Source organism: Accipiter gentilis, chromosome 15 (assembly GCF_929443795.1).
Source record: "Accipiter gentilis chromosome 15, bAccGen1.1, whole genome shotgun sequence".
NCBI classification, from domain to species: domain Eukaryota; kingdom Metazoa; phylum Chordata; class Aves; order Accipitriformes; family Accipitridae; genus Astur; species Astur gentilis.
Window position 1 is genome coordinate 5,237,593 of NC_064894.1, and position 22,465 is coordinate 5,260,057.

Here is a 22,465-nt window from a genome sequence, read left to right on the forward strand (position 1 = left end):
TGGAATTGAGAAGTTTAGAACGTGGCCTTTGGACAATCTGAAAGGAAGATATGGTGGAGAAGAGAAGTTCCTAAGATTGAGGGAAGGTCTGCAGTCATAAAGAAATATGCATCTGCTGCGCATGGGGCATATGTGGATACTTGTTGCTATGAAGTGAGAGGAAAAGATCACGGATTCCATTATAATGACTGGCTTCTCATGTTTAAGAAAGTAATTTACCCGGTATGTTACAACAGCTATATTGATATTCCATCTCTAGATTTCACAGCAGTCTTTGCTAGATAGGACTTCAGAGAAATGGCGTTAATAGGATGCCTGTCAGTGACAAGACTTTGGATGTTACTAAGCAGGGGGCATTCTTACTAACCAGGCAATGAAATTCTTTTCAAGACTCTCATGTATCGTTACAGCTTCAGGATATAATGTATTGAACTAGACTGGGCTTTCCACACATTGTTGGTTGCACGACAACGGCAGATATTTCATCTTTACAAAGCAAATGTGGGCAAATTGACCACTAAGGGTCTGAAGTACTGACAATAAGAGCTGAGTCTCTTCACGTAGCCCTATGAAAAATGAGATTACTTTTATGGTTTCTTCTATATTTCTCTCTAGTAGAGTCTACTGTCTTCATGCAAAAATAATGTAAAATCATTTGTTGTGCCTAAGACGTAGGCATTAGGAAAAGCATTGCCAGAAGGTTGAGAGAGGTGAACCTTCCCATCTGCTCGGCACTGGTGAAGCTGCATCTGGAGTACTAAGACTAGTTCATGGCTCCCCAGTACAAGAAAGACATTAACATACTGGAGCAGGTCAAGTGAAGGGCAATGAAGATAGTTGAGGGGTTGGAGCATGTCATATGAGGAAAGGCTGAGAGTTGGGACTTTCGCCTAGAGAACAGAAGGCTCAGAGGGATCTTATCAATGTGAATAAATATCTGATGGGAGGGTGTAAGCAAGACTGAGGCTCTTTTCGGTGGTGCCCAGTGAGAGGACCAGAGGCAGTGGGCACAAACAAAACACGGTGGGTCTCATCTGAACATGAGGAAACACTTTTTCATGTGAGGGTGACAGTGCTGGCACAGGTTGCCTGGAGAGGCTGTGGAGTCTGCATCCTTGCAGCTACTCAAAAGCCATCTGGATGCGGTCCTGGGCAACCTGCTCTAGCTGACCCTGCTTAACCAGGGAGGCTGGACCAGATGACCTCCAGAGGTCCCTTCCAACCTAAATGATTCTGTGATTCTGTGCTTTTCAGTAATGCAGTTTTATTCACAATAACGGCTTGATGCAAGTCCACAATCCAACTTCCATCACTTTTTTTAACCATTACTCTGCAAGAGCTTTCATCTTTCCCTTTTAAGTTATAAAACCTATATATAAAATCCTCTCATGCTCTTTGTATTAATTATGTATTTCACACACAGCAGTAAGAATTCATGTGCTTGACCCAGCATACAGTAATTAACACAATAATACAGAACAGACATATACGTGACTGTGTCAGTAATTAATAAGCAGAAAGGTGAGCAGGATAACTTAACCTCATGTAATATTTTCTTCATAAAATTATCTTAGAGACACTTGGGTCTCATGGTCATAGACCTTTAATATTTTGTTTAGGTGGGGCTTAAAGCAGCGACTCTTCAACACTAGTGCCGCTGCTCTGGTGAATTAGTTCTTGCAGTTACTTGAGCTACATCTTTTACGTGGCACGTGCAGGCCTAAATCGTCTGAGGGAGTGCAGACTACCTATGGATACTTACAACAACATAATCGTGGTGTCTAGTATTACTATTCCAGTCACGTCATGTTTTAGTTGTTTCTGATACTAAACATATGGTGGTACCTCACCTTCTTCTCATCATCTTATTCTTTTCAGTCTTGCTTCCTTCTGTTTTGAGGTGGCTGCCATACTTTTGCCTGTTGGTAATGAATGGATAAATTCTTCAGCATCAGCCTGTAACATGAAGGCTATCTTCCCTGCCGGTCGCAGATGGCGGGAAGTGATTTTATTGATTTGTTAGTACTTAGCTAGAAGGATTACATCTAGCAGTAATAACGTGGCCAGGCCCTGGGACAAATCACCTCATGAGTTAGCGGAGGGTCTGTGTCTTTAACTGAGTGTGACATTATGATATCTACCAGCCCTTCATAGTGCTTTGCTTATTAACACCACTTTAATCTCTTCTGAGCCATCTGTCGGTCATTCAAGTTTCAGTTTCCTTCATGTGCTGGAATAGTTGAGAGACTTCACTTTCTGAGCTGAGCTTGGACATTACGACTCAAAAGTTCTGGTGGTCACTGTAGTGCTTATTATTTTTTTCTTTTTAATTTGTGTTATCAGATTGTGTCCTGCAGAAATTCTCTTGGGGGGACACAAACAGATGGCCCCAGTAATTCCTCTCAAATTCAAAGGGTCACGAAGGTTCACAGTGCTCAGAATTTGCGCGAGAGGTATTAGCGCGGCTGGCTGAAAGCTGGTCCCTCTCCCTATTCCAAACCCGGCAAGTTTGGCAGCAAGAAGCACTGAACACTGCCAGCATAGATTTTTTTCCCTTGGTTCGTGCCCATCAGACGATCTCTCTAGAAACCAGAGCTGCTTCCATGCTGCGACCTCGGCAGAAGCGTGACTGAGAGGTCTTGAGTGTCAGCGTGTGTTAGTGGTAGTTCACATTTTATTTGAAAGTGCAGTTTTCTCTGTGTTTTGGCTTTGCATTTCCAAGTAGCCTGAACGATTTCGTTCCCTGACAGGCACGCGTTTGAGCAAGGAACCCTCCAGAGCTATCGGCATGAGCTTCTGGCCAGCAGGTCGCAGGCAGATGATCTCCTGGAGGGAAGGAAGGGCTGTTGTGTTCGTGACCAGCTCCCCAGCCCCGAGTTGCTCAGAGCTGGCGGGTCAGACTTTGACAGGGAAGCTGTCTCTGTCTGGAAGTGATGTTTCGTTTCATTGTGCGCTACCCCCTCAGCAGTGGGCACCGTGGCACGCTTTCGGTGGGTCACAGCAGTGAAAAAAAGCCGTGTCTGCCGGACGGGGAGAGTTCAGAGCACTCGCCACCCCCCCCCGGGAAGCGTGTGGGGGCACACACACCGCGGCGTGGGTGCCACTTACTGGGTGTAAGCAGCCTATGAAGAAAGTGCTGAAGCATGGGACGCCAAGGAACGGGTGGTGACAGTGCTGGCTCAAGGCAAGGGGGCTGCAGCTGGAGCCGAAGCCGGCACGGCTCACGCCCGAGGCACCGGCGGCAGCACCGGGAGACCAGGGCTTCCCCGGCGCCTCAGGCAGCCCTCAGGCGGCCCGCAGGGCCCCCCCGCCACCCTCCGCCTAGGGCGAGACGGCAGCCTCGGCGGGAGCTCGGGCGAGCTGCCGGCCCCCGACCCGCGGGTGCGGGAACCCGGAGGAGAACGTGAGGAGGACGGCGGTGCCGGGAACGACGGCCGTGACCGCGCGGGACGAGCGAGGGGCGGGGGGAGAAGGGCGGGCAGCCCACGGACAGAGGCAGCGGCAGCGGCGGGCAGCGCTGCCGCCCCTGAGGCGAGAGCCGGACTCCGCCTCACCGGCCCCGGCCCCCCCCCCCGCTCCCTCCGCCCAGCGCCGGGCTCGCAGCGGCGGAGCATCGCGGCGGCGGTACCCGCCCTTCCCGGCCGGCCCGCGGCGCGTACCGCCTACCCCGCCCGCCCGCCCTCCCTCCCCTCACGCAGCCCGCCAGCGGCGATCGGGAGCCCTCCGCGCCACGGCACACACCCCCCCCCCCCCCACCCGCCCCGCACAGCCACCGCCGGGAAGGATGGGCTGCGGGCGGCGGCACGGCAGCCCCCGAGCTCCCTGAAGCGGCGGAAACAAAGGGAGCAAAGCAGCAAAGCGGCGGCAGCGGCAGCCGGGCCGGGGTGGATGCAAGCAACCATGAAAGGCTGGGTCTCCGCCTCCTCCGTTGCTGCCAGAGAGCTGCCGGCTGCTGCTGCTCGGAGGACTACACTGTGAAGGGGGCGGAGGAGAGGCTGGCTGGGCTTGCCGTGCAAAGGTAGAAGGTGTAAGGGAGCGGCGGAAAGAAAATGTCTTCTTCGGTGGGGCCCCGCGGCCCTCGCCCGCCCACGGTGCCCCCCCCGATGCAGGAGCTGCCCGACCTGAGCCACCTGACAGAGGAGGAGAGGAACATTATCATGGCAGTGATGGACCGGCAGAAAGAAGAGGAAGAGAAAGAAGAGGCCATGCTCAAGTAAGCAGACGCCAGTCATTCATTCATTCAGGCACTCATTCATGCGCCCATCGCCGGCGGGCGGGAGCGGGCGCTGCCACCGCGGGAGCCGGCCGGGTGCCCGGGGACCGGCCGGCTTCGCCCCGCTCGGCGGGCCGCCCCGCGGGGACCCCCTCAGCGGGGACCCGGCGCTGCGGAGCCCCCGCTCCCCTCCCGACCCCTAACTCCCTCCTCCTGCTCCGGCCGTCCTCCCCCACCGCGGGGCAGCTCCTCCCGAGGCAGACCTTGCCGGAGGAGCCCGGCCCGGCGCGGCGGGACGGAGCGGGACGGCGGGCCCTCCCCGCCCCGAGGGAGCCAGCGGCGCAGAAAGAGGCGGGCGACAACCCCGCCGCGGGGGCCGGGCGGCGGTGGTCGGTGGTGTTTTGGGGGACGGGGACGGGAGGGGGCGAATCGATCGAGGTGGGATTCCTTTGGGGTCCACAGAACCCCGCCTCTGCCAGGAGGGACCGCTGGGTGGGGTTTCCCTGCGAGCCGGAGCCTCCGCGGCTGCCGTGCTGCCCCCGCCTGGCTCGGCCTCCGCTACCGCCCGCCGCGGGGCTGAGGCGGCCGCCCCCCCCGCCCCCCCCCCTCCACACCCCGCGCCGTCTTCCCGCCGCCGCCTCGCGCCCCCAACCGCCGTCTCTCTCGCTCTCTCGCCCGTTCCCGGGAGGGCAGCGGGCTGTGAGGGACAGCGGGGCGGTCGTAATTAGGAAATAAACGCAATTAGTCGCGCCGCTCCTTACGGAGGGGGAAGCGTGCGTGGCGGCGGGACGGAGGGGGGGGGGGGGGGCGGGGAGCGGGTTTATCCCGCTGCCGGCGGCGCGGGGAGGGGTGTGGGTAGGTGCCATGTTTGGCGACCAGGTCCCCACAGCCTCTTGTGGACCTTTTCTCTCCCCCCCCCCCCCCCGCCCCATCCTTGCCAAACGGCACATGTGACCACATTTTCTAGCCTCCTCCGTCAATAGGAGGCTTCAAACGTAACGTTACCGAATTGCCTGCTGCGAGTGGTGAGAATAAACAGACCGAAGCTGTGGCCTGTGGAGGAGAATCAGGGTTTCTCCTATTCTGACTACCCGTCAGGCCTGTTCGCTCCGGGGGGGGAAAACGGTAGGAGAGGTGACTGGACTAGTGCAGACCTCTGACGTTACCCAGACCCTCCCTGCCAGGGGAGGTGTATCCTTACCTCACGGTCCTCTGGTTGCGTACACCTGTGCTTGCAAGGGACGCTCAGGAGGCGTGATGTGATCTGGGTGTTTCTTTTGGCAGCATCGGAAATAACACCCACTTGCGCCATGCGGGCCAGCTCTTCCCCGCGGCTTTCTCTGACGGATGGAGAGACCAAACCCCCGCAGGCTCCCGACTTCGGCCCCGCACGCTGTGCTTGCTGCAGCTGGGACAGCCTTTCACTATATAGCTGTCTCTGTCCCTTCCCGTCGGTGCCTGGCTCTGAATTTTTACAGGGGATTGTAGCGGCGGGTACCGAGGCCCAGCTGCTAGCGTTGCGTATCGCCGAGGAGCCGGCCGGGACCGTGGTGTTTGGATCTCGGTCCAAGACGGAGAGTTCAGTTTGCCGTTGCTGTTCATTACGCTTGGGGTGTGGTTAGTCTTGGAGGTGGGGTGGGTGAGAGGAGAAATGCTCTGTGAAAATGAGTTGTGTTAGTCAATGTGGGATAAACGTTAAGTGAAGGATCCCTCCTCGGTTTCTATTTATCAGAAGAAAATTAAAGGAGTAGCGCTAAGGCTCTAAACTACATTTATCCTTCTGCCATTCCTCGTCCTCCAGCACAGCTACTTCCCTAGAAATATTTAGCTTTTATTCTGTGAAGAAGATTACTGGTTCTGTGATCGTGTGGTAGAGCAGTACTATAAATCTTACAGTCGCTGCGAGAATGAACTTTTGTTGGTACAGATGGTAATTTCTCAGCCCTGTTCTTGTTAACATGGGGTAGAGGATAAATTTTCCCCTTTTTTTTCCCTCATTTTTTTTCTTCTGCTCTTCTTTTGTATTGGCATTTCTGAATTCTGGACCGATGCTTCCTTTTCTGTGAGGTTATGGGAATCTTCAGCAGTTTTACTAAATGAATTTAAGACACTTTAAATACAGTTTTTAGAAGAGGTCAAAAATTGTGCTTTGTGAATTCAACTTGAAATTACTTTATGTTATCTTCGAAGGTTTGTGATACCCAAGTTAAAAAGTTTATTTCCTTACAACAGTTCTTTCAAATCATGAGAATAGCAGTCTAGGCTCTCTATTGGTCTGAGAAATTGTGATTTTAAATAGATTTATTTTCTTTAAATGAAGGGCCAGAAATTAATAGAAAATACATTGGGAAACTTACAAACCTGTATACTCACTTTAGCTGTATTGCTGGTTTTCAAAAATTAGGTCACAGCAAATAGTTTTCATATGGATTATGATTTGACTCTTACAGAGATCCGCTAGGTTGCCTGAGATTGTGCGCCCTTTGTGTATGCCGAGCACTTCCTTTTTGGGACAAGAGTTAGACACAACTTTCCAGAGAGTAACCCTTAAAAGATTGGATTTTGAGACAAGAATTTACTTCCATAATTTTGTAGAGGTTTGTTACAAATATGCAACGGTGCTATCCAGATGACACAGCTATATTATAAAAGTCAGATATCGTCACCATCCCTTCCTGTTATCTTCAGTAAAAGTTTTTCTGATGATCCCCATGTCTCAGCAAAATAGCCACCAGTTTTCATTTAAAACCACCTGGCAGAGAAATGTTTCCGTCTGTAACACCCACATGCAAATCTGTGATGTCCCCTGGAAGTGAAGCTGATCTGTGTTGCAAACTATGCTACCTTCAGTCCTGCAGCCGGATGCGTGCTGTCTCATGAATCATAAGGGCTAAAAAGGATGCAGCATTTCTCTCCTGTTCTGGATGTCCTGATAGTTAGCAATAAAAGTTTCCAAAACAGCACTTGTAATTTTCCTTTCCAGCACTCCTCATGGCAGAAAACTGTAGGAAGAATTATCGGTTAAACCACTGTATTCTTCACATGATGGTCTTAAAATTGTGGATCCAAGGGAATTTAAGGTGTTTCTGTGAGTAGACTGCATGGATTTTAGGAGAAGTGGAAAAAGATGAGGATCATCGGTAAGGAGGCTGTGTCCCTCTCCTTCGGGTCTGTACCTCTCTGTCTTTCTGAGCCCTGTTTCTGACTCTGAGCTAACAGCCTTCTTGTAAACCCTCCCTGCCAGTTCATGCTGACATCAGCGCGTATTGCAGTGTGCCAGCCTGGGAGCAGGGCACTGTTACAGGGAGCAGGACTGTGGACACCGTGATGCTTTTGCTGCTTGCACTGGAGAATGACAGAAATGCATGCTTCGGTTTGAAACCACCTGTTTGTCTCTTTCCAGGAACTTGCCCTATCTGTCAGTTTGTTGACCCGCTGAGTTTCCTTCAGCAATCTGGGGCTAACGGAGTTTGTCACACCCTTAGGATAAAGGCATGCAACCTGTACTGGCTTTTGACTTTCTTTTTCTAGGTGTACCTGGTCAGTGGCAGAGACCTCATCCTCCCCTCACCCATCCAATATCAGATTTCAAACCGCTGTGTGTGGTTTTTGGGGAAGGGGAGCATTCTGCTGTCCTGTGACCTGTTGGATACCTTGGAGCAATGTGGTGAGGAGTTAGGGCTTTTGTGAAGGCTCCTCCTTTTGCTTTTTTTGCGAACAGGTGTACCTTGGCATGAGGAACACATTGTTAGCTGATTGCCTTGAAATTGCCTTTACGTCTAAGGGTGGCTTTTGCATTCCTGCTGTAATAGGGGCAGTGTCACTAGGTAGTCCCGAGAGCATATCTATACGCCTTTGTGCAGTGAAGTGTGGTCCCAATCTGGTATATGGCACTGAAGACTCAAATCCACATAAGCACGCCGATGCTTACCTGGCACCAAGTAGAAACTGAGGCATCTTGAGTGCAGTCCACAAAATCTTTCCGTAATGGTGCACCTGAGAAGCTGTGTGTTCCTTTGTGTCCGGGGCATATAGGACCAGAGCATGTGAGTGTCTTGGCTGGTGTCTCTGTCTTGCACCTAAGCCTGTTTGGGAGTCACAAACTACGTAGTCACGTGCTTAAGTCCTCTAAAAGACCTGACGCTAATACAGTACCTCTATAATGCCTATCGATACTCAGTGCTGAACTCAAAGTGGTGTTGTCACAGCGATGGCCGCTTTCCTAACATGTAGAGGACAGGCAGTATTATTGCTTCCAGCTACCTTAGGTGTAAAAGCCTGGCAGTTAGGAAGCTGTTACCTAAGCCCCGTACACTTATTGGCCTGAAGAAATTGTGTCCTAGATGAGTGCCATTAGATTATAACTTAGTGGAAACAGTTTGGCTCCCCATACAGAGAAGAATGAAAACGGGCCCAGGAGCCTAACTCAATGTCAAGCCCACTAGGAAGAGCTCTCCTGGCAAAGGAGCTGTCTTGCTCTCATGCTGCACGCTTCTGGTTACCAGGGTTGTTAATGTAGCCTTTTTTAAACGTCAGAGAAGTTTCAAATACCAAGAGGGCTAGGAGTAGGAAGCAGGTCCTCCTCCCTCCCAGCTGAATGATCTCCTCTTGGGGCTTCAGAGCTTTGCCTTTTTGTTCCTCTGTGGCTGGGAGAGCTTCACCTTCCTGCATGCCACACCTTTGACAGCAGCATGGAGAGCAGTCTGTTGAGGAGGAGGGTCTTTACCATGGTGTACTCAACTCTCATCCACTCTCGTTTTCCCTGTTTCACATTGGCTATGCCAGATTTTGTGGGTATCTCTGAAGACTGTAGTCTCTAGCAACTCTTAATTGGAGCTTGGCCTCACAGACCCAAGCTTCTGCTGCTCCTGTATGAGTAAATGTTTGCATAGGACAGTGGTAGAATGTGCCATGGCCTCCTCTGCAGACTAGTTCACATTGGAGGCATTTTTTCCTGTTTTACATGGTAGGTGCTCCTGTAGCTGAAAGGGAAGAGGTTCATGTTGAGTGGCTGATGTGTCTAGCCTGAAGTGCAGATGCTGCCTTACAGGTGACTGATGTGACTAACAAATTGTGAAGAAGTGTGAGAGGGGAAGTTTTCAGTGAGACTGAAGAGAGAAACAAACCATCATTTGCAAAAATGGGGGGCAAAAAACATTTTAAAGGAAAAATAGTTTTAAGTATAGATTCGAACACTAGATAGCCTGAGACAACTGTATTGTTTGTGGGTATAGGGTGCCTTGACGTTGAACAACCCCAGTTAATATACATCAAATTTCAGTCGTAGACAAATCACAGAACTACATATATTTATATGTATGTACTTAAGCTGAAGTTTGCTCATGTGCAATTGTGTGCCTTATCTCATTGGGTTAGTTAAGTACTAAGTGCAAACCATGGCAGCTGTGAACACAGCTAGCTGAGTTCCAGTTCTGTCCTTCTGTGCACTCTCACAGCCCCAAAGGACCATGCATTGGGACAGCCAATGTACTTTTCTCCACCCCTGCTGGAACAGTGCCTTATCAAAGGGGGAACAGCTATAAATAAACCTTAGACAAATTTTGGGCAGAAATTAGAAGAAGGTTGCTAGTTACCATGGCACTCATTTTCTGGAGCAAGTTTAAGTGGGGACAGAAGCTCTTACTGCCATTCTGATGGGGTTTAACAAGATTGAAGGAGATTGTTTGCCAAGGTAGGGGCAAGAGTAGGAAACTTAACTCAAAGACACAGGAGGTTCTTCATAGTTTCATAGAGTAGCTTCAGCAGAGAGGCTAGCAGGAACTTGCAACCTTCCCAGGTCTTAAGAGAGTTATTTCAAGATTTGCCATGAGAGTGACAGTTAATAACTAGGGAGAAGTTGATCCTAATACCCTATTTTGACCATCTAGTGTGGTACACAAACTTGATTTTAGTAGAATTCAGGTCTCTAGAATTAACAGGGATATTAGAGCCTCTCACTTTTCAGGGCTGCCAAATCCTGAAGTCACTTGCAGTTGGTGAGAATCTCTGTTTCAGAGATTGCAAGATAACGCCTATATAATTTCCTGTGTGCACCTGGAAGCTTCCAGCCTGAACTCCTAGCTGTGTAACTCTGAAGATTAACAGAGTGTCCAGGAGGCATGTGCTCTTAACCAGTTTCCTGGAGGCAGTTTATTTCCCTCTCCATTTCTGACACTTGGACCATACCTAACATTGTCAGAAAACATTGAATACTGCTCAAAACACAGTGACAGCTGCTGCCACCCTTATTTTGTATACTGCTTATGGGCAAAATAAGGAAGTGGGGTTCCAAGACCTTCTTAGCCTGGATGCTGTAAATCCCCTGATGATAATTGCCCTGCCATAAGCAGTAGGGAAGGGAGAAGTAGGATCATTCTTCATCCCTTCTGTTGAAACTGGGCCACTTTGCAGAAATAAAAGCAAGAGTCAAGCGGCCATCATGAGGAACTCTGTCTTTATCCTATCTTTAGGATAAAGATTTTAAAGCCTATCTTTAATCCCACTGAGAAGACAAAGGAGGAATCGAGAGCTCTGGGAACTGATTGTGCATTTGGCACCAAGGAATTAAAGGATAAAATAGATAAACAATACCAAGACTCCCTCCTCCGAGTCAGACTGTCTCTTGCTTATCCTTTCCGTGGTCCCATGAATCTCACTTTGTGCAGTGGAGCAGGAGGAATGGAGGATGTCCTCACCTCTGCTGCTTGAAAGCCTTTATTTCTTCCTTTGTACTTAAAGTGGTTTGGACCCACGGTGTTTCAGGCTCTGTGATGGAGCAGGGAACAGAGTGCAGGTCACTTGCTGTGTGCGTGGGTGGTCTGCACCCCTAGAATCACCCAGACAGACTGCTCGAATACTGCCTTGTGCCTCTCCCTGGCAGTGCCAGCCCTGATCCTGACACTTGAGTGTACAAACCCATGGTGAAACGATTTTACTCCTGGAGATGGCAGGAGTCTGAAGATTGTCTAGTCCAACCCCCTGCTCAGAGCAGGGCTACCTACAGCCGGTAGCCTGGGACTGTGTCCAGGCGGCTTTCGAATATCTTCAAGGATGGAGACTCCACAACCTCTCTGGACAACCTTCTCCAGTGTTCAGCCACCCTCACAGTAAAAAGTGTTTCCTGATGTTCAGATGGCACCGCCTGTGTTTCAGTTTGTGTCCATTGCTTCTGGTCCTGTCACTGGGCACCTCTGAGAAGAGTTTGCCTCTGTCTTCTTTATTCCTCCCCACTGGGGATCTATACACATTGTTAAGATCCCCCTGAGCCTTCTCTTCTCCAGGCTGAACAGTCCCCACTCTCTCAGCCTTTCCTCATGTGACGTGCTCCAGGCCCTTAACTGTCTTTGCGGCTCTTCGCTGCACTTGCTCCAGCGTGTCCATGTCTTTCTTGAGCTGGGGAGTCCAGAACTAGACTTAGCATCCAGATGTGGCTTCACCAGCGCTGAGGCAGAGAGGAAGGATCACCTCTCTTGATCTGCTGGCAATGCTTTTCCAATGCAGCCCTGGATGGTGTTGGCCATCTCTGCTGCAAGGGTGCATTGCTGGCTCATGCTTATCTTGGTGTTGACCAGGAATCCTCAGTGGCTTCTCTGCAGAGCTTCTTTCCAGCTGGTTGGCCCCCAGCATGTACTGGTGCATGGGATTATTCCTCTTCTTGTGCTGGACTTGACGTTGTCCCTTTGTTGGATGTTTTAAAGCTTAAGAGGGAGACCAGTATCTAATGTCAGATCAGTCTGAATCATTTGGGGGGGAGGATTGCTTGTGGTCACTGCTTCCAGCCCCCTCCTCTTTACTGTCCAAGGCCCTCAGAGAGGGAGAGAGAGGACTGAACGGTGCAGAAACTATTGTTGCCTTTTGGCCAATGGAAACATCAGAAAGAATTTAACAGCATTTGAGGCTTCAAGTTTTCACCACTCTGAGAGGGCAGGTGTGGCCAGAAGGGTGTCCTGATCAAAGGAGACAACTGTGGTGACCTCAGAATTGCAAGGAGGGTTTTCATGACTTGCAGGGAAATTCAGAGAATTGATAGTGAATTTTAAGCAGGAAGGTGGACTGAGTAGTCCAAGGACACTACTATATACAGACAAAATGTATTCACAACTGCACACAGTCACACGGTAAGGCAACTATGAGACAGTCATTGACTGTCCTACTGGGGGGCCATCTCACCACCAAGGCAGGAGCCGGAGACTGTAAGCAGACAATAGCAGATTCACAGGAATCTCCTCAAAAACGATAGAAGAGCGGGAGGTGATAGGGGATGACAGGCAGTAATAAACATCCCTACCATGTTCTAGACACGGGCTTCAGACTGGCATAGTTGAGGTTTCAGAAGGTCTGAAGTGCAAGCTTTTGTCCAGAGCTCTTTTCTGGCCCCAGTTTCAGTGGTTTTATTGAAATGCACAGGGCGTTATTTCTGTGCATGCATCTTCCCACGTGGTTCTCCACTTGATATAAGAAGCCACCACAGCTTCATGCCTGGCTTTTGCACTAATACTTTCTGACTGAGTAGTCTGTGAATCTACAAATTCATGGGCATTATGTGTGCCCTGCAGAAGGGTGAAGACAAAGACTGGGTGAAAGAACATGATATCTGCGCAGGAACTTCTCAAAGTACAGAGTTATTATAAACCCAGATCTTAAAAGGAATTATGCAGAAGAGACCTCTTCTCTAGAAGGGAAGGGTACCCTCCTGTTGGTTGGTTTTCTGGTAAATAGCAGAGGGAGAACAACATTAAGAGAGGTTTGAAATTCTCAGTCTTGTCAATGCCCTTTTATTTCTGAAGACTCGTGAAGAATTTTTTGCAACCTTGGATACAGGAAAGCAACTAACAAACATGTAGCATGCTTCCTTCATCAGGCGGTTACTAAGCATTTTAAGACTTGAACTTAATATCTTAAGAAAGGGCTATTTAAAAATACTGCTGCCCTTGTATTCAGCCTTTTTGGGAGGCAGGCATTATTGAAGGTGGAAAATGACAAAATTGAAATTTTATTTTTGGTTGCCAATAGTTAGAGCCAGTTATAATTTCTACCCAACTTAACCTTCTTCACTGTACCCACTGGTACCTGCTGCATTTTTCTTCTCCCCTGGGCCTACCAGTTTTAATTAATAGATACTGGCATGCAATTACGTTTTGGTGGAAAAAGCTTGCATGCCTACAGTTTGACTCTAATTCCCAGTAGTAATAAAACATATAAGAAAATCCGATGTAATCAGTTACGAACACAGAGTGGTTTCATTCTGTTTTTTGGAAATACTTTCATATAATTTACAGTTACTGGAGAGATTTACACCTGATCAGGGCTGTGTGATTTACCTTGGTCAGATCCATATATTGGATCTGTAAGGATGCAGATAGCTTATCAGATCTCCGCATCTGTCAAGAGTTACAATTGTTTTATCCCTTCTTTTATACTTCACAGATATGGTAAAATATTATGCAATGTTTATGGTGTTGCAAATGTTGCAAATGTTAGTCAGAGTTATTTTTGGTTTTCACAACAAACAGCAGAAAAGAATACCCCTATAAGTTTGCTTTAATAGTTACTTAGGTAAGACAATTTGCACAATGTGATAGGGTAGCGTTGTAATTCTTTATACTTAAAACTGAAATAATCATCCTCAAAATTTGATTGCATATGAGATACTTATGTCCAGAGAGAGTTTTAAACAAGAAAGCCATGTTCCAAATATATTCTCTGGCACTGTTACAGAGGCAAGAAAAGCTAGTTGCAATTTTCAGAATAATGACACGCACAAAACCATTCATACACTTGCCACTTCAGAGGCATGAAGAGACACGGCATGATGAATAGCTGTTTCCAGACAGTTCTAGAGTGAATTAGAACATCTATGTTGGCACTCATTTCTGAGTTTGTTCACATCAGTTGTGTGCCTTATTTTCAGTGTCAGGACTTCGTGCACTTTGCTTATGATAAGCATTGTTAATACTACTGAAGATAGGGGAGCGTGTCTATCTGTGTATTTTTCTTTCAGGTATCTGTAATAAAAATGGGCAGTGTTTGAAATCTCTTAATTTTTTGGTCTGTCTTTCGTATATGAAGCCATCTTGGAATCACTGAAGATCAGTGTATGCCCTGAAAGTTGCTTTTTGATCGGGGTGAACCTAGCAGATAGAGCTGCACTTTTTAGTGGTGACAGTGGTGGATCTAGCAAACTAACTGTTTCAACTTTTGAGGATCTCGGGTGTAACCAAAGACTAATTTTCTCTGTATTTTGGGCTTTAGATAAACACCAAATTCTAGTTAGAGTGGTGGTTTAAATGCGTTGCATCAAAATACAGTTATTTACTTTGAGGTCCTTAATTGAGAGTTATTTTTTTAAACTTCATTATGTGAAATTCATTAGGACATTGCTCATGAATGGAACACAGCCCAACCATGCTATTTTAGTGTGAGTACTATTATATTGCAGAGAAAAAGTCTACTACTCTTCTAGCAAGAAACAGAGAGCTCTGTTTGTTCTGAGAGTTGCTAATGGAAGTCTTCACATCCTTGAATGACCAAAGTGCGCAGTGTCTTCTCAAGTGTTTCTCTTGGTTACCAATACGGCATACTCTGAATTGATCAAACAAAGAAATTATGTACCCCAAATTCTGTCTACACCTTACACTAGCAGGTCTAATAAAAGATACTACATTTTTTTACAAACCTAGTTTGGCCTATGAGCCTAGCAAGCATTAGAAATTTTGTAGCCACTGCTCATGAAGATTTTGTCTACATTTTTGTAAAATATATATTAATTCTAAAGTTTTTGAATGTACTGTGAAGGCTTCAAAATCCTATCAATAAACTAGGATTTTGTAATTTTTATATTGATACATCAATTCTCCTTCCAGATATTTAGCAAACCTACAGTCCTATACTATACAAACAGATTTAACTGTGGGCTATTTGCATCGGTATGTCTTAATCATGTGGAAGTATTCTACAGATCAAATGATTAGTAATAGGAATTTTGAGAGAAATGACAATGAAGCAGTTTATGTAACAAAAAGCCATTTTGGAACTGGATGATGGAATATGTTTAGTTGTGTTTTGAGCCATGATTTGTTAGTATAACTGTTTTCTTTTGACGATTCCATTGATCTTGGAAAAAGCATCAAGAGCTATGCAAGAGCAGACGTAGTAGCTGTCTGAGCTTTCTAATATCTTTTCTTTACGCAATTTCTTTAGCACTTGCATGTACTAAGAAAGCAGTTGGAGTAATTTTTCATTTATATTCATTATTCTCTAGGTTTTTAATTAGCCTTTCATATGAAGTTATTTTCAAAATAAAGTCATTGCACTTTTGCATATTTGCAGTATTAACTTCAGAGTCATTTTGACATTTGACATCAGGAGACTAAATTTTGTACTGATTAAATGAAATTGCACAGATGTAGATGAAAACATAATGTGAAAGCTTGAGCAGTAAAAGGTTATGAACAATCTATGGGTATTTTAGTTACTTGAGGTGATAAGTCTCCTTGGTACTGTTATTTATTGCCAAAATTTTGACATTGCATGACAAAGTTCAGCGATACAGTTTTATGTTCTGCTGTCTATGTGTTTTTAGCTATGGATGTAGAACAGGAAAGCAGCTGGTTGATGGAGTGCATGGTGCATGAGGCTAGGCAGTTGAGAAGAAAGGACAGAATTTATGAGAACTCTAGATCATCCTACTTTAACTGTATTGATTTTGGCCCTGGATGCCACCTGCAAAGTATCAGGGTAATGGGTTTGCACTTTATGGATGAGAATTAGAAGATATTTTGTATGTGTATGTGTGCTTGTGCTTAAGCATATGGAACCAGGCTGTACGGAAATATGTACAAGTTGTTTTAGGGACTTTAATTGCAACATTATGTTGCATAGCATTCCTTAAAATATGCAAAGTGCATTGGTGAAATTTGATCAGGAGCTGAAAATTGGGAACAATTTTACCTGCAGTCATATCGTGGGGACAGATGACACAGTTGAACAAGTTGCTGCCATGGACCAGCAAAACATTGTATTGCTGTGGTCCTGTGCCTCTGCTGAGTTTGATTAACTTTGGTGAATCTCTGCCTTGGAACAAGTGTCACTGTAAGCACATCTGCTAACTGGAGTAAGACTTAAGTGTTGCTGAGTCCGTTTAGATGGGGTACGTCCCTGCAAGTCTTGTATTTTGCAGAAAGAAGCACATTTTTCTCAAATTCATTCAGTAACTGTTCAGTTACTCCCCAAGCTTTACATAGAAAGTAAATTTCCGAAGAGTGAAACCAAGGCATGGCTACCTACACTTCTGCAAAACCCTCCCTGCTTTTCACTGTTCAAAGCTGTATCTGTATTTTTTTAAATTACTTTTTGTTCTGTATACCCCTAATTTCCTGCAGTCTTAATTGTGTATTTTGTTTTCCTTTGTTTTCTCCAAAAAGCTGTTTTTCAATACACTCATAGAAAGGAACTGTATTCACTCAGAGGTGGAGATTGCAGAGTTATATGAATTGATTCTGATAGTGTATGTGTAAAAAGTGTGTAAATTCCTTTGAGATTAAATGCACAGTACATTTTTCTTACATTTCAGAGCAAAATTAGATATTGATTTTTTAATGAGAAATCTATTTTAAGAATATAGAACCTCACTAACATACCATGATTCTTGTATTTTGTGTTTTTAAATGATTTGATGTTGATTGTAGTTTTTAAATTTAAAAGCTCTCATGTTTATAAGCAAAATCTCTTTATAATTTATTTGCAAATTTTTTTGTCAAATTAAATAAGCTTAAAGCAAAACATCCTCCCTTAAAAAAGTCTATTTCAAACAATTATAGCACTCACTGTAAAATAACTTTCAGCAGGACCCGTTTGGACTGGATTAACCAGTTCAGGGAATCAGCAGTATATTTACAGGTTTGTTTACCTGTAACATCCCTTTTTCTGGTGAGGCCATTTCAAGTTCTAATCTTGTCCCTGTCTGAATGGGTTTAAACAGACCATGTGGAGCTGGGGAGTTCTAGTTACATGGCAGATGGGACAGTGCTCTCTCTTTCATCCAACCAAGGTAATCTGATTCCTTCTTTCCTGGTATTTATCTTGGATGGGATCAAAAGTAAAAAAGCCAAGGTTTCCTTGAGGTAAAGTAAAATGAATGAAATTAACAATATGAGGGAAGAATCTTGAGGAGAACAGCAGCAACAGTAGTGCTTCCCATTATGGAGGGGGTTTGTCCTCTTATTTTTTTACAGGGTTTGCAGTTTGGCAATGCTTTCAGCTCTCTCCTTGCAGAATTTATGGTCAAGTATGCTTTTTTCTGTCTGCATTTAAGTGTTTGCCATATTTCTCTGAAATCAAGACCTTGTCAGAGTGATTCATGGTTTCTGTCACCTTCTGTTGGATTACTGCAACATATTGTACATGGGATTACCCTTGAAAACCCTCCTGTTGATCCCATACTGTGCCTTTTTACTTTTCCCTCTGCTTCCTACTGTATGTATTCTAAAGCAGAGCTTTCCTGCCTGTGTACTGGTAGAGAAATGGAGGTCAACTGAGACCAGAGAAGAAAGCCTTCTTAAAGTGGAGAAGACAGGGAACTTCCACGTACAGTTTTAGTGGAGGGGCCCTAAATTTGAGAGCTTTCTATGAAAGCCAAAGTTCAATGAACTTTCTGCGAGGGCAGCTCGCTCGTTATGTGAAAGTTGCAGAGGTGGAAAGGAACTAATCTTCCTGGCAATTTACTTAATGGTGTAAAATACCAGGTGCTAAATTTTGAAGACAGGCCCTTGCATGTCTGGCATTCATAAATAAACCAAGAAAATCAATAAGTGACTTCAGCAACTGCCACCCTTTTGACTCCCTTGTCAGAGGCTAAGAATTGAATGAACAAGAAAATTAAAAGTGTTTTCCCTGAAGGAAAAGGAAAAGTAGTTTTTCCTCCAGGCTAAAGCTGAGGCCACTGAGAGTATGGGAAAGCTTTTTTTGCTGTGCGTTACCATAGTTTGCCTGAATCTACCAGTCTGCAGTTTTTTAGACTGTGAAGTTGTGCCCTTCTTATTTGATATCAAGATGTTTGTCCTTCAGAGAGCTGCACCCCAGGGCTGTCAGCCTCCTATTTTTTATTAGTTCCCCAAATATTTTTTGTTACATTTTGTAAACCTGAGAAGTACTACTACTGTCTGTTCACTAGAAGACAGATCAAATTACACTCCATAATACTGTGGTGCTTCCCTGCTGAATTCTAAGCCAGTTTATGGTGCATGTGTCCTTATCTCATAATATATTTTTCAGTAAGGCTTTCAACTTTACTTACCTTCCAGATGTTTAAATTGTCGTGGTTACACTGATGTATATTACATATATATCATACCTATTATATACAATATATCCAGTACATCAGTGTTCAATCTCTAATATTTATTTTTTTCTTTTTTTTTCTCATTCCAGGCATTATAATCATGCTATTGATAAAAGAAAATCCTAGACAAATCAAGTTCAGTTAAAGAGCCATTTTATACATATTAAATTGCATTTCTGTTTAAGGTGAGCTTCCTGCAAAACTGTAAGGGAACTGCAGTGTTGTTCAGTGCAAATGTCATGCTCAGTTCATAAAATGTTGCTAAGAGGACTAACTGCGGTCGGTCTTCACAGATACAAAACACTATCCAGTTGTGGCTGAGGGTCTGTCTGGGCTGTCCCTGGACATACAGTGACAGCATGGAAATTGTGCTTGTGTCTCCCAGGAGGGGATTTTGTTGTCTAAACACAGGTGTCTGCTACTATTGGAGAAGTCCAGTGGTACCCCTCCTTGTCTTCAGGTGGGGGGAAAGGGTGGGAAGCTGGTTGCTGTTTTAAACCCGGTTTTGCAGCAGTGGGCAGCAGGGAGTGGAGGGAGCCTCGGGAGCAGGCGGTGGTATCTGTAGCTGACCGACACAGAGATCCCTCGGGCATGTCGTGGGTGGGTATTTTCTCAGCTGGAAGCGGTCCCTGGGCCGTCCAGGTTTCATTGCTGGACGTAGAGAGCAATGGCAAGAGCTTCAGCTCAGTCGATGGGTCTGATTGTGTCTTCAGACCTGTGCAACAGCCTGCCACTTTCTCCAGATCCCTCCTGCAGGATTTTTGAGATCGCTATCTTTCCTTCAGGGATCTCTTATTTCTCAAATAATATTATGGCTATTGAGGCAAAAGCATGTTTCCCTCCATATGAGAAGCAGTACCTTTTCAACGCGAATTATCATTAAACTGCCATCAATGAAAATGAGATACTTTGTTTGATAAAATCCTTATTTTATTTTACTGTGTTAATCCTGAGTCTTGTGCTAGCTAAGGTGTTTTAAATGTCCTCACAAGGTAACCACCAGATTAATGAGAAAAGACTACAAAATGGTCGGCATTTTGCATTGTGCTGGCAAGGCTGTTCACTAGAAAAACTATGGTTGCTTAGTTGCCGTGGGAGAGGAAAAATGAGAGGAGAAGATGAGAATGCGGGCTATAGCCTTGTGAGGGACAGCAGGAAAGAGGAAAGTAGGCAGCAAGTGAGCGAGAAACTGTAAGGAAGTACACATCCCTTAAGGCACAAAAAGTTGGACTCGGATGCCATGTAGGCAGGTCTGTGGGGATCAGACAGAGGAGGAATGTATGACAGAGGAGAGATGTGAGGGGAAGGCTGGAATTAGCTGGGATGGGAGCCGGGAAGTCGGCTGTGAGTGATGCAGCTGCTTATTCGTCTAGTGCAGAACAAGCGTAAAATAGCACTTCTGCACACTGAGAATTGGGTAATGAAAAGTGATGGATCCTTTGGTAGCAGACTTGGGACTTGTGTATTTATGTGTCTGTTTCACTTTGGGTTTGAACTGGAGATGGTTAAGCACACAAATCAGGAGGAGGTGAACATTTATTTTCAGTGTGAAAATAAATAAATAGAAGGCAAGTAGAAAATACAAAGGTTCAGAAATGCTCGGAGCGTGAGCCAGCCTCATGACTGTGAAGAGAGGGGTCTGAGTCATTAGGTTCAGATGTTTGGGGCTTGGGAGAGCTGCTTTCCTGGATCTCGGCAGGCTCAGGTGGTGCAGCTAGAGCATCCAGAAACACAAGATAGCTTGACCGAAGAAGGAACTGGACACCTCAGTGCATTTGAATTAAACGTTCCCAGCAAAATCAGCATTTTATAGTATTACCTAACTACTCTTGGGCTGTCCCTAAGCTTCTCATTGAAAGGTAGGTCCATGTAAGAGATCTGGTCTGGTTTAACAGGAAGGATGGTGGTTAGGTTTCTGCCTTGTTTGTAGCAGAGGACTTGGAAACCTGGCTCAGCCACATCTTAGAGTTCGTAAACCTGATCGTAGTAATGCAAATTACTATTTTTCAAAATAATTTGCTGTGTTAACTCAGTCTTAGAATTTTTGAGGCCTTTGAATATTTGGAATTTGCTTTAACCTTACTATTTATAAGAAGAGTGCTTCCTCTGGTTAGGAAAGGGCCCCTGCTGTCACAGGAGCTGTATGACAGAGGGCTGTGGAATGGCCCCGCACCAGGAGTTTTACCTTCCTAACAAAGTAAGCAGACAAAAGGGAGATGAGGTATAAAGAGCACAAGTACATCAGCTGTAAGGCGGCACTAAATGTTGTGTTAGTCTCAAGGTTTATAGGCAGGGTGCCACGTCCCCTGCGTCTGTCCAGCCTTGTCATCTCCAGCCTGACATATTGGAGGTTGTGTGCATGTACATATTAATCTGTGCAGGCTCAGTGCCTGAGGGAATGGTCTGTGTTTCTGTGGTTTTGTTTTTAATTAAAGGTGGCGTCTCTGCTTTTTGGGTGGGTGAAGAATGGAGCTGAAGGGAATCAACTGAATGGAAAGAAAAAGGAGTAAAGGGTGTTGAAGTTTGAGGCGAGGGTGCAAGTACAGCTAAAAAACCGAGCAGGTGAGAAGAAAGCAGAACAACTGGGGCAAAGAGATCACTGTACAGCAGAGACCTTAATCAAAACCATAGAAAGTGCTCTGAATGTGTAAAGGTTCCTGCTTTGCTGAATCAGCAGCTGCTCTTGGCTGGGAAATCTCCCTGGTATTTTTCTGTAGTTTTTCCCCAGTACCACACTCTGGCAGGTAGGGATAACTTTTCGGTCCTCAGGCAGCATGTGATCTCCCTGGTATGTGTGTGTGTGTGTCTGTGCACATGCATATTATATATAGTAGTATCGGAGACAGCATTTAGAAAACTTTGCTCCAGTATTTAAGATAAGCCACATAGGTGCATAATCTCATAGGCTGCATAGTGTCATTTGGGATGAGCAAACACGATGGTAGGCAGTCTTATTTTACTCCCTGCACTCTTTGGTATCAAGGGCCTGCTTGGCCGCTTCTAGCACTGATCCCACCACCTGGAACATCTGGCTGTTCCTCTCTGCGTTTTCCCCAGTGGCACAATGGAAAGGGAAGGGAGAGGGCAAACAGCATCTAAATCCTATAGAGGTGGCATAGAAGTCTCTGCCTTGATCCTGCACTGTCTGATCCTACATCCTCTGAAACAGCTGGAAAGGGGAAGAGGAGCAAATCCAGCTCTTCACTGCCCTTTTTTCTCAGTGTAGAAGACCCCATTTGGCTACAGTATGAACCTTATTTTCACAGTTAAAGATTGTCACGCAATAATATTGTAGTTAATGCAGAACTAAACCTTGACTCTCCTGGGCTGGTCTAGCTCTTTCTTTTCTAGATGTTGGAGAAAGTAATGAGTTTTCCAAACTGTGATGAAAACCAGATAAGCAGTAGTGTCATCCTGTGTCTTGGCAGCCAGAAGATCATAGAATCATAGAATCATGGAGTCATTTAGGTTGGAAAAGACCTTCAAGATTATCAAGTCCAACCATCAACCATGCCCACTAAACCATGTTCTGAAAGATGGATATGAAAGAGGCAAAGAAGTGTATCAATCAGTGCTACATTTGGGAGGGGTGACTGCAGCAGACAGGCTTGCACTAAACTTAAGTTTTGGCTGGTTTGGATGGCCTTAAGGATAGAAGGATGTGGACTTCAATATGGAACAGGTGCCTGCCCCGGTGTGCTTGATAAGGGATGCACAGTGAAATCTCAAACTGCAATACATGTAATGGTTTCATCACAACTACACAAGCAAATGCTGCTGTTCACAGATTGTTGCTGACCACAAGTGTGCACACAAAGAGGCAGCAGCCCCTCTCACCCCCCACAAAAAGCTCTTGAATGTGTGATATTCATTAGCCAGAGAGAGAGAGAGAGAGAGAGAGAGAAAGGTGAGGG

At 45.8% G+C, this 22,465-nt stretch overlaps 1 protein-coding gene across 44 annotated transcripts in view; it reads left to right on the forward strand.

The window, feature by feature from the left end:
• Positions 1 to 3,705: 3,705 nt before the first annotated feature.
• The window catches only part of RIMS1 (regulating synaptic membrane exocytosis 1), a 335,886-nt gene continuing 317,126 nt past the window's right edge, over positions 3,706 to 22,465 (forward strand). For all 44 annotated transcript variants that reach the window (XM_049817970.1, XM_049817920.1, XM_049817954.1 and 41 more), the window contains exon 1: positions 3,706 to 4,213. In XM_049817970.1, the coding sequence (XP_049673927.1) occupies positions 4,050 to 4,213 (164 nt within the window). In that variant the 5' untranslated portion in view covers positions 3,706 to 4,049. The remainder of the gene's footprint in view (positions 4,214 to 22,465) is intronic.